Source organism: Sus scrofa, chromosome 5 (assembly GCF_000003025.6).
Source record: "Sus scrofa isolate TJ Tabasco breed Duroc chromosome 5, Sscrofa11.1, whole genome shotgun sequence".
Classification (NCBI taxonomy): Eukaryota; Metazoa; Chordata; class Mammalia; order Artiodactyla; family Suidae; genus Sus; species Sus scrofa.
Window position 1 is genome coordinate 96,954,084 of NC_010447.5, and position 13,790 is coordinate 96,967,873.

Consider the following 13,790-nt stretch of genomic DNA (forward strand, 5'->3'; position numbering starts at 1 on the left):
TCCCATGGCATATGGAGGTTCCCAGGCTAGGGGTTGAATTGGAGCTGTAGCTGCCGGCCTACACCACAGCCACAGCAACGTGGGATCCGAGCCGTGTCTGCGACCTACACCACAGCTCACGGCAACGCCAGATCCTTAACCCACTGAGCAAGGCCAGGGATCGAACCCAAACCTCATAGTTCCTAGTTGGATTTGTCAACTACTGAGCCACGACGGGAACTCCACAGTCTTCTTTAAATTACCACAAAATTAATATGACCATACATACCCAATATAATAGTATATTTTTTGCTACATTTTGACCAGAAAATAATCTGCACCTCAATATGTAATACATCTTTTTTGTGTCTTTTTTTTGTCCTTTTTTAGGGCCGCACCTGTGGCATATGGAGGTTCCCAAGCTAGCATTCGAATCCAAGCTACAGCTGCCGGTCAACACCACAGCCACGGCAATGCAGGATCCGAGCCGCATCTGCAACCTACACCACAGCTCACGGCAACACTGGATCCTTAACCCACTCAGAGAGAGGCCAGGGATCGAACCCACAACCTCACGATTCCTAGTCAGATTCATTTCCACTGTGCTATGACAGGAACTCCTTTTTTTTTTTTTTTTTTTTTTTTTGTCTATTTAGGGCCACACCTGAAGCACATGGAGGTCCCAAGCTAGGGGTCGAATCAGAGCTGTAGCTGCTGACCTACACCACTGCCACAGCAACGAAGGGTCCGAGCCGCCTGTTTACAACCTACACCATAGCTGATGGCAATGTCAGATCCTTAACCCAATGAATGAGGCCAGGGATCGAACCTGAGTCTTCATGGATGCCAGACAGATTCGTTTCCACTGAGCCATGACAGGAACTCCTATAATACATCTTAAAGGTATCATTTTGAATTATATTTTAAATTTGTATTTAAGTTATAATTAATAATAATAATTAAACCCATATCTTTCCACAGTCATAGCACACAATATGTTTAAACATTAAAGCATTAAATACTAATTTGTAACTTCCAATTTGCAGAATTAAAAGTTAAGCTATTACATTAAAAAGGTATATTTCACATTGTGTTTTTAAACAATTAACCAGTTTAATCAGAATGGAAAATATTCAGCGTAAATGATTTCAAATGACTTGCCTTAAAGAGAATGACAGACTTGTTTTCATTCATTTAAATTCATAAAAGTAAAATAAACATGTGTACTAATGTTTTCTAATAAAAAGATCAATCAGACCTAACATTACATATTAACTACGGCAGTAACTACAGCTTACTAAGAAGTAGGAACAAATTAAACTCGAAACTAGAAATGCAGAAGACATGATATTGCTTCCAATTTTATTTCACCTCCTTAAGAAATATTATAGTATGGAATAGTGAGTTATTAACTTATAAACACAAATCTATCTTTGTGCCCCTTCCTAAGGGTTCTAAGCACCAATATATCATTGAAAGACAAAAATCTATGCTTTTCACTTAGCTCAACCAGAATCTCCGTAAGCAATTCCTCAAGATGAAAAACAGACTCCAACTGGTCTTCGGAAAATCTATTTTTCTCATGTATACTCTTCTCACACTCAATAAATACAGTGTTTTCGTTGTACCCCACAGACAGCAAAGATGTCTTTTACTTTGCTTGCTCTGCACTGCACAGAGATGCCTCAGGTACATCAATTAATACTACGGCAGTTTTCACATAAATCATGCAGATATCCTATCCCAGGAAATCCACTGACTACACAAAATCCCATACAGCACTGTTGGCAATGAAAATGAAGTGAATGGGAGTTCAAGCACTTCTTCTTACAAACAAGCTTTTTTTTCTTTTTTTCAGGCTTGCTTCAGTGTGTGCCAATAAAGTAACATACATTATCAGCGCACTTGCCTTCATTCCAAGAACAACAAAATTAATTCTGTGTGCATTTTGAATTAAATTTTTAAAATAAAAAATGTGCATCCAAAGCATCAGTATTTACATATAGGAAATAGTGATGAGTGGTCCCAAAACAGGCAGCACAGACACACAGGCAAATAAACACTTTAAAAAACATTATATACTACCCTTTAAAAATTACGCCTTGAAATGTTTATAAAACAAAAGCTTTCATTATGAAAACAACTATATTTTTCCCATATTAAAATAAATGAGAGATGACGGTAACTGATTAGGTCCAATTCTCTCCAAACCTCCTCCAGAGATTCACAAGGAGCAACAAAGAAATTAAAATATCTTCAGCCTATCCTTCCATTGCAAATGGGATATTAAAAAAAAATCATAAGCTAAATTTTTTTGTAACTGGGGTAGAAATCATCCAGGACCAAACATCCAACACAATCCAGACTGAATCCACAGACGTGTGCAGAGGAAATCCTATGAAAACTGAATGGATAAGTAGGAAGCGGAGGTGCCCCGGTCGTGGAGGCAGTCCTTGTTATCAATAAGGCCTCTCCAGAAAGAGACAACATCATCCTGAGTGAGTACAGAACTAACCAATTATGCGAGTTAAAGTAATAAATACAAACGGCCGGAGCTCCGGTCGTGGCTCAGTGGAAACGAATCTGACTAGGATCTATGAGGACACAGGATCGATCCCTGGCCTCAGTGAGTAATTTAAGGATCCAGCGTTGCCTTGAGCTGTGATACAGGTCACAGACGTGGCTCAGATCTGGCATCGCTGTGGCTGTGGCGTAGGCCAGCAGATACAGCTCCAATTTGACTGACCCCTAGCCTGGGAACCTCCATATGCCAGGGATGCAGCACTAAAAAGACAAAAAAAAAAAAAAAAAAAAAAAAAAACAAATGGCCAAGGTCTACATGAGAGAACAACATTTAAGCTTGGATCAAAAGATAAAATGCAAACCCATGCTGTATACAAGTACATTTCTGAAACAAAGTATTTCGGAAAGGTCAGAAAGTTTTTTCAGACAGCCATTAGGCAAATACAAAGAATGAAACCATATGAGACAAGGTAGAATTCAGTCACAAAAGCATTAAAGAGACAAAGAAGGCAATTTCTAATTTACAAGGCTAAAATTCACAATAAAGAGAACAGTTAAGAAAGCTATGAGCTGGAGAAACTAACATATGCTAACAGCATAGAGCTGGAGAAACCAAAGGAGGTTGGTGAAGAACAAACACATTTAGGAGTTCCCACTGTGGCTCAGTGGTAATAAACCCAACTAGTATCCATGGGATGCACGTTCAATTCCTGGCCTTGCTCAGTGGGTTAAAGGATCCAGCGTTGCCGTGAGCTGTGGTGTAGCTTGCAGACACGTGGCGGCTCAGATCCTGCATTGTTGTGGCCAGCAGTTGCAGCCCAATTCAACCCCTAACCTGGGAACTTCCATAGCTACAGGTACAGTCCTAGAAGGCAAAAAAAAAAAAAAAAAAAACCAAACTAGCACAACTCTTCAGTCGAAGGTAAATTGAGTAGGTACAGGAGACCTAAAATAAATGATTACTAACCTAGATCTTAAAGATGAAAATATAAACTCTATATTTCAACCAAAAAACCCTTCTTTTCAAGTATACATGAAACATTCCTGAAAATTAACCACATATTAGAAAGCACAAGTTTCAAAAAGCAGAAATGGCACAAAAATAATCTGACTATAATACAATAAAACTAGAAAAATATAATAACAAAAATGGTCTTTTCATATGGGAATTTAAAATTTTAGGTAAAAGATAAAATATATCACAAATTATAGAATAGATGAAAATATATATCAATAGAAAAAAACAGCACTCAGAGGAAAATTTACAGACTCAAGTACTTATGTCAAAAAGAGTGAAAAATGATAAAAAATAATTAAATATTAAAATCTAAAATACCATAATAAACAGAAGAAAGCAAAAAAAAAAAAAAAAAACCTACCTGATATTAACATGCATTAAAGGCAGGAATACAAAATGGTAAACCTATAAAGTGTCTGGCACTCTCTTCCTAAATTAAAGATGTCCCAAGAATATATGGTAGGAAATTCACCTAAAGATATGTCTGATAAAGCATGAAATGACATAAGTATCAGGTTAATCCTTCTGGCAATGTGGAAGATCATAAACCACCCACTGTCCATCAAGCAGGGACCCGCAGAATAAACTCTGGTCAAGGTGCACAACCAAATATGATGAAGCCATGGAAAGGGACACTATGAACTTCACACATGAAGTTCATCTGTTAAAAAAAAGAGCATGCACTTGAAGAAGAGTACTTACAAAATATATTTCTTATGTATGTGCATATTTCAAACACATCACATATAAATATGTATTACTATACACATACATGCAGAAAAGTCTGTACATAAAGGTAGATGGAAGAACAGAGTGAAGAGACTAGGATGAAAGCACCACCTCTCTGAATAGGCCCTTTTTAATGTAGACTGTGGGAACACGTATCTGTTAGACATCAAAAATAAAACGGAACCAAATGGGAAAAGTGAACTAATGAGATTTCAAACTGATAACATAGTCACAACGATAAAATACTTCAAGTGAGCGCATCACTTTGGAGGACGAAGTACAAGGACCAAAAGAAATGCAAAAAATCTCAATTGTGTAGTTTTTTTTCTAAAGACTTCCAAATGCTTCTAATGTTGGCACTGTTGTTTTGAAACTATTTTATGGATATTATAATAGATAGTAAATAATCAACCATGGACTACAGCGGAAGAGAAAAGAAACACAACTATAGAGTTCAAAAAGTAAATCTGAATTGGAGATTCAGTATTTGATATCTTCAACCAAATTCACAGGACAGGACAATGTGAGTATCAAAAAGTATAATAAGAGAAGAGCCTGGATATTCTGTATTATAAAATTCTATGAGTTCATAAGGATACTAAGAAAGAAGAGCAGGGAGAAAAAGAAAATAAGTATAAAACAAAAAAAAATTCATTTGGCACTTCTGCAAGTAACTGAGGGCCACTAAGACCTTACTATAAAAATTTGTCAATATAAAGACAGGCATTTATCCCTATATTTCCTCTACAAACTATTCCAAGATAACCAAATAGTTTTTATTAAATAAATGATTCCAGCTTTAAGAATGTGGAAGGAGAGTTCCAGTCGTGGTTCAGTGGTTAATGAATCCGACTAGGAACCATGAGGTTGCGGGTTTGATCCCTGGCCTTGCTTAATGGGTTAAGGATCTGGCGTTGCCGTGAGCTGTGGTGTAGGTGCAGATCCGATCCCGCATTGCTATGGCTCTGGCGTAGGTCTGCAGCTATATTCCGATTAGACCCTAGGCTGGGAACCTCCATATGCCACAGGAGCCGTCCTAGAAATGGCAAAAAGACAAAAAAAAAAAAAAAAAAAAAAAAAAGGAAGGAACGTTTAAATCAGAAAACTCATTTTTTGTATTCCCCATTGTATTAATTGATTCAGGGCACATTAATCAATGGATGAAAGCACTGGATAAAAGGTTAGCAGGCAACTTTATCAGGAGAGTTTAGGTTATCACTAGCTATACCCAATAAGTGACTGTAGCATCATTGAAAGCAAATAAACATGGGTGGCTCCTGATGTAATATGAAGCACAGAGCGACACCCAGGAAAAATACCTGCCCAAAAGACTGAGTTTTATTTAACCAAGCACTTTCAGCTAATTTTCATTTACAGGAAACAAAACATTTATGGACATAGTGAAACAGTTTTAATACATTAAAAGGAAGTTAAGGGACAAATCTAGAATGCAGGATTCTGTATATGCAAATTAGCACAGGGTTTGCAACAGATCAATGGGATGGAGGAAAAAAAGTGGGAGGACTACTATAAAGACTTCAGACATCTTTGTAAATATGATGTGTGGTCATTGTTTGTGTTACGATTCAAATCAACCCAGACAATTTTAAGAAAATAAGGAAATTTGAATTATGAATTAGCAGTTGATATAAGGAATCACTATTAATTTTATTAGGCATCGCAATGCATTGTAGTTAAGAAAGGGCCATATGACTAAAATCCATTTCCTGAGGTAGGAAAGGATAAATTTTATGATTTGGGGTTTGCTTTTAAAAAGAAAAGATAACATCAGAAACAAAGCAGTAATCATGGACCAAATGTTGAATATGGTTATACGAAATCTCTGCATATTCATTTTGTAGATGTTTGGAATTTCCAATAAGGAAAAGAAGAAAGAAAAAAATAAGCAAACAAAACAAAACTACTATCAAGAAGGACGAAGTAGAACCAAGTCTAAACCCAAAGGTAGGCTTACTTCTACCCCTCCAGCTACTCCCAGCCTGCTCCCTAGTATTTCAGTCCAGATCACATTTCCTAATGACTGCAGGACAGAGAAGACAGAATAGATGTACCTTTTGGAGATCCAGCAATTTAATCCATTAATAATTATTACCAGAGTAATGTTTTTATCCAGTTCATGATCTTTTGGCATGTCTTGATCATTCTTAACTATTATCTAAGTCTCTATCAAGTCTCTTGAGAATCTCACAAGTTAAATAATGAAAAAAAAAAAACAGAATTTTAAGTCAAATAGTGAAAAACATGAGATTTTCATTTTAGAGTTACCACACTGGAAATGCATAGAAGTGAGTCAAAGCTGGATTTCAGCGAGTAGAAGAGGGAAATTGGGTAGTAAGAAGTGAAAACAGAACACTTCCGCAAAACCTAAGGAGAGATGAAGCAATGGAAGAAATGAATGCCAATAGGAAGAATCTGACACGACACAGGTAATAAATGATGGAGGAAGATTCCAGAGGAGAATGATAGGTATATTCACAGAAAATAGAAGGGCTAGCCTTAAACAATAAAATACATTTCATCACTGACTTACATGGATTAAAAGAATAAGGATGGAAACAACTATCAATATATACAGATGGATGGGAGAGACAGAGATGATTCGGGAGATTCAAACTGATACAGTCTTTCTTTTACGTGGCGTTAGTAGCCTTATCTAAAGAGGGAAAGGTTAGTACAAGTGATGTGTGTAGGTGAGGAGACCAGCAAAGAAGAGGTTTCCTGGGAAACAGTTATGACAGCTGCTGAGAAGTGCAGAAAGCCATAAAAATACGATGGCACCAAACGGGGATATTACACTCCCCAGGAGAACGGGTTATAAGGAGAAAACCCATGGAAATGAATACACTAATTTAAGAAGCTACTGACAACTACCCATTTGCCAGGAGGGGGAGCATATTCCTCTTATATACATTAAAACTAGTTGTATTTCCTCCATAAATATGGGTAAAATATTAAATATGTACGGCTTGACTATAATAAGCAATTTAGTGACGGTAGGCTATTCTTTAAAAAGAATAAATGAAACAAAATATAACATGAGAAATAAATGTCTAGGTATTCAAATTTCGTTGTTCTCACCAATTCGAGTGATTTTATTATGCGAAAGTTCAAGCTTTTGGATGTTAGTGCAGCCATCCAAACCATGAAAAGAAGTCAGCTGATTTTTATTAAGAACAACAGCACAGAGATGTTCCAAATTTTCACAGCTGATAGTCTCAATACGGTTTTCCTAAAACAAAGAACAAATGCAATTAGTTTTATTTCAATGGCTCTTTAATGAAACATTTTAAGCTTGCAAAGAGAGGGAAGATGAGATATAGTCTCCAAATGAATATGTGAATGCCTAACTTTTAGGATAAGCATGTCCTCTACCTCGATGAAAATATTAAGTAACCAAATAAATAATCAAACTGATTTTGTATTCACTAATAATCTTTCAAAATAAAGAAAATGCAGAGGAGCATATAAAAATATTTCAGACAATCTAAATGAACATGAGTGAACATTTGGTCATAGCTGTTATAAAATTGTTATTTTTAAAACACCAAACCTGAAAAAAGTGGAAATTTTCTCGTTTCCCCTCTTCGGTTCCTTTTGCTACCTTTTCCCTCAAAGAATACCAGTATCATGAATTAGGTATATATCTCATGTAAAGATTTATACTTTTACTCAACACACATATCTCTGCAACACATAATATTGGTCTCAGTGTCAAGATCATAAGTCAAGGATGCAAGAGTAATTCTTTTAGGACCTCAGAAAGATAAACGGGCTTTTAAGAATCTTAAAGGTGTAGTCCCACAGCATCCCTCTCAAAAAGATCCTCTATCTAAAGGAGTAAACTTCGTAAGGAGCATAGGAAACTCACAAAGTTCGAAAAGAAAGTCATATTGGCGGAAGCACTGTCAGTTTGAACTGAAAAGAATATAATCCAAAAATAAAAAGAAAGCTCTAGCTACCCTCTCCCCAGTCTTCCGCAAGAAAGAAACAGATTGAGAAAAATTACCAGCTTTGAAACAGGGCACTTCTTATGGAAAAGAAAAGATGCCTTGAGAATGGAATTAAAAGCTTTGTGGGCAGACCCAAGAGTCACAGAGAACCATTCCCACGGAGCAGAACTAAGTCCTTATTAAGGAGCTGATTGTTGTTCTTAGCCATGGACCAGGGACTGCAATGAGCTTCTTGTTTTCTCCCATTTTTGAATGGGACTGACTCGTAATTCATCAAGTCATGTCTTACGTGTGTGGGTGTGAAGGGGGCAGGGAGGAGGAAGGAAGACAACTTTTCATTTAACCTCACAGATCTTTGAGTTGCAAGAACTTTCTCTGAACAGATCACCTCCACTTGGATCTGATTTAGATGACGAGAAGCTTCTGTGCTTCAAGTCTGAGTCTGATGCCATAAATTGATCAGACTCTGGGCTCTTTGGGACATGAGTGCCTTTTGCATGCAGTAAGGATGTGACTTATTAGAAGCCAGGGGTAGACTGTGGTAGAATGTTACTTCCCAATAAACCTCACAATCCAATATTCCCACATCCACACAGTAGGCTCCTATACGAACTGAAAGCTTAGCCAGTAGAACAGAAGTGAGCATGATACCAGCAAGATGCTTGATAAGCCCTTCATATTGAAGCTTATCTTTTTAGAACACTCCCTCTGTAAAGATGCCCAAGACAGCAGAAAGAGAGATTTAGCTTGAAATTCCAGCCTCCCAAGGCACCAGGCATGTAAGAGAAGGCATTTTGGACATTCCAGCCCCAGCTGCAAATTACACAAGAGACCCAGTCAATACAGTATGTAATGCCCACACAGGCCTAGCCTCAACTCATGGACAACAGAACCACGAACAAATAAAACGGTTGCTGGTTTTAATTTACTAGGTAATGTGGTCATTTGTTACACATCAAAAAGTAACAAGATAATATCATCTGCAGATAAAGATAAGTAATTCCCAGGTCATACGACCTAATCATCTTCCATGTATGGTTCTCACAAATTTTGGCCCTTGATCTTTTTAGACCCTGAGTTACAGGTTATTTTAGTAAATATTTCTTTAAAATTGTCTTTTCTTAAATGTACACATGACACAATTTTATATTTTATTATAAAATATTGAATAGATCAGAGGACACACCTGTGCATCAATGTACTTCAATTTTTTGCAGTTATTCAGGCCGTGCAAAGAAGTTAATCCACAGCGTTGAAGAGACAGACACTGAAGATTTGTACACTCTGCCAGTGTGGAGAGGCTACAACCTGGCAAATCTTGAAATGAAATTGTTGTAACCTAGAAAATTCAAGAATATTGGAGTGTATAACATTACCTAAGTATAACGAATATAAACTATACTAGCCTCGCAGAAACTTCACCTAAAAAAAGGAATGCTATATATGGAAACCCACATTGACTAACAACTCAGTTTCATTTAAGTTATCTGGCCATTTTGCCACTTTTGTTCTCTTCATAGAAAGGCAAAATAATGCAATCATTCATGAGTTCAAAAGTAATACGCATAGAAGGAATAATAATATAGTCATTTATTAGTTCACACCCTGTTTTTTGACCAAATTCACTTTCCTTGTTTTTCATGTTCATTGGCATTAGTTTCAGGATTGCACAGTGTAAATGTTGATGATTTGTGTGTGACAGTATCTTAGGACAGCTGGATAGTACGGAAGGCACAAGTCAAGGGCTAGATTTTACATCCAACCCGCCATGCTTCAATTCGAAGAGCTCAGCTATCTTCCAAAAGAGAAGCAAGTTTGAAAAGAGAAATTACAGGACCTTTAAGCAGAAACATGCAATAAAAATTGAACCATGCCATACAAAGAACATCCTATCGCAAGACTTCTGTATTAGAACGGTATGAACCATTCTTTCCTACTGAATAATGCCATATACTAAGAGCATATGGCATCTGTGGTATAACAAATCATAAACAGCTATTAGCAGACTTTTACGACACTTACTACTCAGATATTATTATAGACGTAAATCTTAATAAAGCTTTTCTCCAAAGGAACATTTCCCTTTTTAAGTCTTTTCAACTAAAGAAAATTCAGTATCAAAGAATGTATTCAACTTTAAGGTATGTATATTAAGGACTACCCTTACAGTAGTCTGACATACAAGAATATGTCAGAGAGAAATATTTTGAGATTACTGAAAAACAGCCCACTTATTCAACTCAAGAGCTCTTGCCTATGTAAAACTGGCACAGTAGTGATGTAATAACATGTCTGTCCTTCACACTGATTGAGTCCATGCATAGAACTAACTATTAAGCCAAATGACCCTACAGTAAGGATACTTTCATATTGCCACATCACAAATCCTAAAGCCAGGTTTCCTGGGTACTGAATAACAATTTTTTAAATGATTAGCTCTACAGAAATAGTCTAGTGTATGTCATCCTCAAAATAAATTCAGAAAATGTCTTATTGAGGAGCTTCTGCTGTGGCACAGTGGCTTAATGATCCAGGGCTGCAGCCCCTGCAGCACAGGTCGCAGCTGCAGCTCAGATTCAATCCCTGGCCAGGACTCCATAATGCCTTAGGTACAGCCGAAAAAGGGGAAAAAAACGTTCTATTGAAACTAAAAGCATTATTTCTTCAGAAAAAGCCAGAAAAAGTATAAAATTCTTAAGTGCAGTAACTCTTCTTCCTGTGAAACATTGCCTGAGCATTAAAGTTTTAGATTTACATATTTTTTAAGTGAATGGGAAGATCAAATGTTCATGGAGGCGAAAAGAAGGGACTAGTGGAGTTCCCGTGGTGGCACAGAAGAGACAAATACGACTAGGAACCATGAGGTTGCGAGTTCGATCCCTGGCCTCACTAAGCGGGTTAAGGATCCGGCATTGCTGTGGCTGTGGTGTAGGCTGGCAGCTGTAGCTGTGATTGGACCTGTAGCCTGGGAACCTCCATATGCCACAGGTGTGGCCCTAAAAAGACCAAAGACAAAAAAAAAAAAAAAAAAAAAAAAAGAAAGAAAGGATTAGTCTACTTCTTGCTTTTAGTAGCAAAAGTAATAACTGATTTATTTACAATTTTGGGTGAATAAATTTTCTAGTTTCATAATTATTTTAGGAATTTCTCAATTATTCATAATCTAAAACAACTTCTGAAAAAAAATGTCTTTTTTATAATTTTCCAGAAAGAAAAATATTCCTCTACTTGTGTCAGGATAACTGTTGTATAATGCCCATTTAATCTGTGCACAAAAAGATACTATAAATTCTGTAATTAGAAACGGGCTCTATACTAAAAAACTGAACACACTATGTAGAATAGAGGACTTAAAAACTAAAAACTTACAGGTGCAGCTTTATAGTAACCAACGCTACTCGACCTTAAAATGTATACTCTCCTACCCCATTTAATAATATGATCCTTACAATCAACTATATAAACACAATTGAGTTCTAGTTATTATGATGTTGCAACCTCTCTAAATTTAATTATAGTGCAGGAGAGACAGCTGCTGCAGCATCCTTGTTAATGGTGTCCACTTTTGAATAGAAGGCATTTCATGGGACTTCCTCCCTCCTTTAATTGCACATTTGAAAATTTTCCTTATGATATGGAAATTTATTCTCTACCCCACTCTGGATTTTTCCAAACATACGAAATCAAATAAATTTTTACAGTAATCATTTTTGATGCACGCATGATAATTATTGCATAAATAAAACTGCTTTATGCTCTAAAAATTAAGGTCAATATAGCATTAGTACTCACGGGTGTTCATCACTGTATGGTCAGCCTGAAAAAGGGCAACCTGACATAACAGGCGGTCGCTAAACGCTTTTAAATAGCTGAATGAATAAATTATGCTGGCCCTATGACAAAACTATAATATTTATAGTAGTCATAGTGTTTTCCCTTATAAAAAGTAATATAAAATTAGTTGAAAATTAATATTTTCAAGTATCAGGACTTAAAAATGAACTATTCCACCTACAGAACCTATGACTCAGTCACTACATTTTGATAAAAGATCACAAATCAGTTTTCCATTTAATCACCTATATTTTACCAAATCCCTGACAGTTCTGGTATATAAAATGACCTATAAAATAGCTATGTCATTATTTAGAGAGTTCACTTTTAGTTACTCTTGAGTTAAACCCAAAGAGTGTCAGTCATCTATGGCAAACTGCAACCACAAAAAGCAATGAAAACAGTAACTGTTTGGCTTTGTGTTCAGGGCCACAATCTCAAATCTATCAAACCTGAAGCAATAATAATGTTTAAAAAATCAGCTGCAAGGAGAACGAATCTAAGGTATAATCAGTGGCTTAAATGAACAAGAATATAACTTCACGTAAGTCATGTACTATCACAACTCCAGCTAACTACAATTTGCCTTGAATGAAGTGAAACATTCTGATCTAAAAGCTAGTAAGCCCCTACAATGTTATCATCCATGCCATGTTATAAAGGCACAGTATCCTTTTTTTGTGGTTGTTATTTAAAGCAAGTTACTATTAGTAGCAAAATACCAAAAATAAAACAAAATTGAATTCATTAAAGCACTAAAACTAGGAAAAATAAAAATATGTGAGTTGTCAATAATCACTGCTCTTCGCACATTTCCTTTCAGGATGTGATCCAGAATTTTCAACTTTATAATTTTTTTGATGAAACAAACTATTAAGGAGCCCTCAAAACTCCATTTGCCTTTCTCTTCAGATGCTCGAGATCCACATTTGACAGTGACTATTATATATGTTAGGACCCCAAGGCCAGATTCTTAACATTGTATTTTAAAACTCAACAGTCTTATAAAGTAGGTATTGCTTTTCCCAGTTTATAGAAGACAAAAATGAGGCTCAGAAAGAAAAAGGTCAAGTACCTTGCACAAGGGGACACAGCCAGTAAACGGCAGAAATACAATTAGAAGACTAATCTTACTTGATACAGGGCTTGTTAGGACTTTATTAAATTACAATCAATTTTATATTAATTTCTTTTTTAACCAATACACCTTGTCTAAATTGTGAAGTTAATAATAATATGGAGATAAGATTAACATTCAGTTGGACTTATTTTTCCATCCATTTATCCATCTTTCTACTCATCCATCTCACAGTCCAGTAATAAAACCACTACTTGTCCGGCAATTCATAAAAAAGTATGGACAAGAGGCAGCCCTGGATCATGTCCTGAAGGCTCAAAGTGAGAGAGAAACATAAGAAGAATGGATTGATTAACTGGGTGAAATTCCCTAAGAGTAAACTTTTCTAAAAGTCCACTCCAGAAAGACTTAACAAAGATGGCACACAGGACAAAGACGTGAAGCTAAGAGATTAGAAAATCAATGTAGGAGAGTGAGTTCATGGGTTAGTAGCAGTGGTGAAAGATGATACTACAATAAACTATTAAACAGAATCATTATAAGATGGCTTTTATAACACCTCAGCATTTATATGGCACATTCACATGTATTTTTCATCTTTATACTGTATATTTGATGCTTCAAAGAAAAAAATTAAATGTTTGAGAAACAGTTGTTT

General features: G+C 36.2%; 1 protein-coding gene across 10 annotated transcripts in view; it reads right to left on the minus strand.

The window, feature by feature from the left end:
• The window catches only part of LRRIQ1 (leucine rich repeats and IQ motif containing 1), a 292,539-nt gene that overhangs the window by 152,904 nt on the left and 125,845 nt on the right, over positions 1–13,790 (minus strand). For all 10 annotated transcript variants that reach the window (XM_021092787.1, XM_021092788.1, XM_021092795.1 and 7 more), the window contains 2 exons: positions 9,407–9,559; positions 7,349–7,499 (listed from right to left, as the gene is read on the minus strand). In XM_021092787.1, the coding sequence (XP_020948446.1) occupies positions 7,349–7,499; positions 9,407–9,559 (304 nt within the window). The remainder of the gene's footprint in view (positions 1–7,348; positions 7,500–9,406; positions 9,560–13,790) is intronic.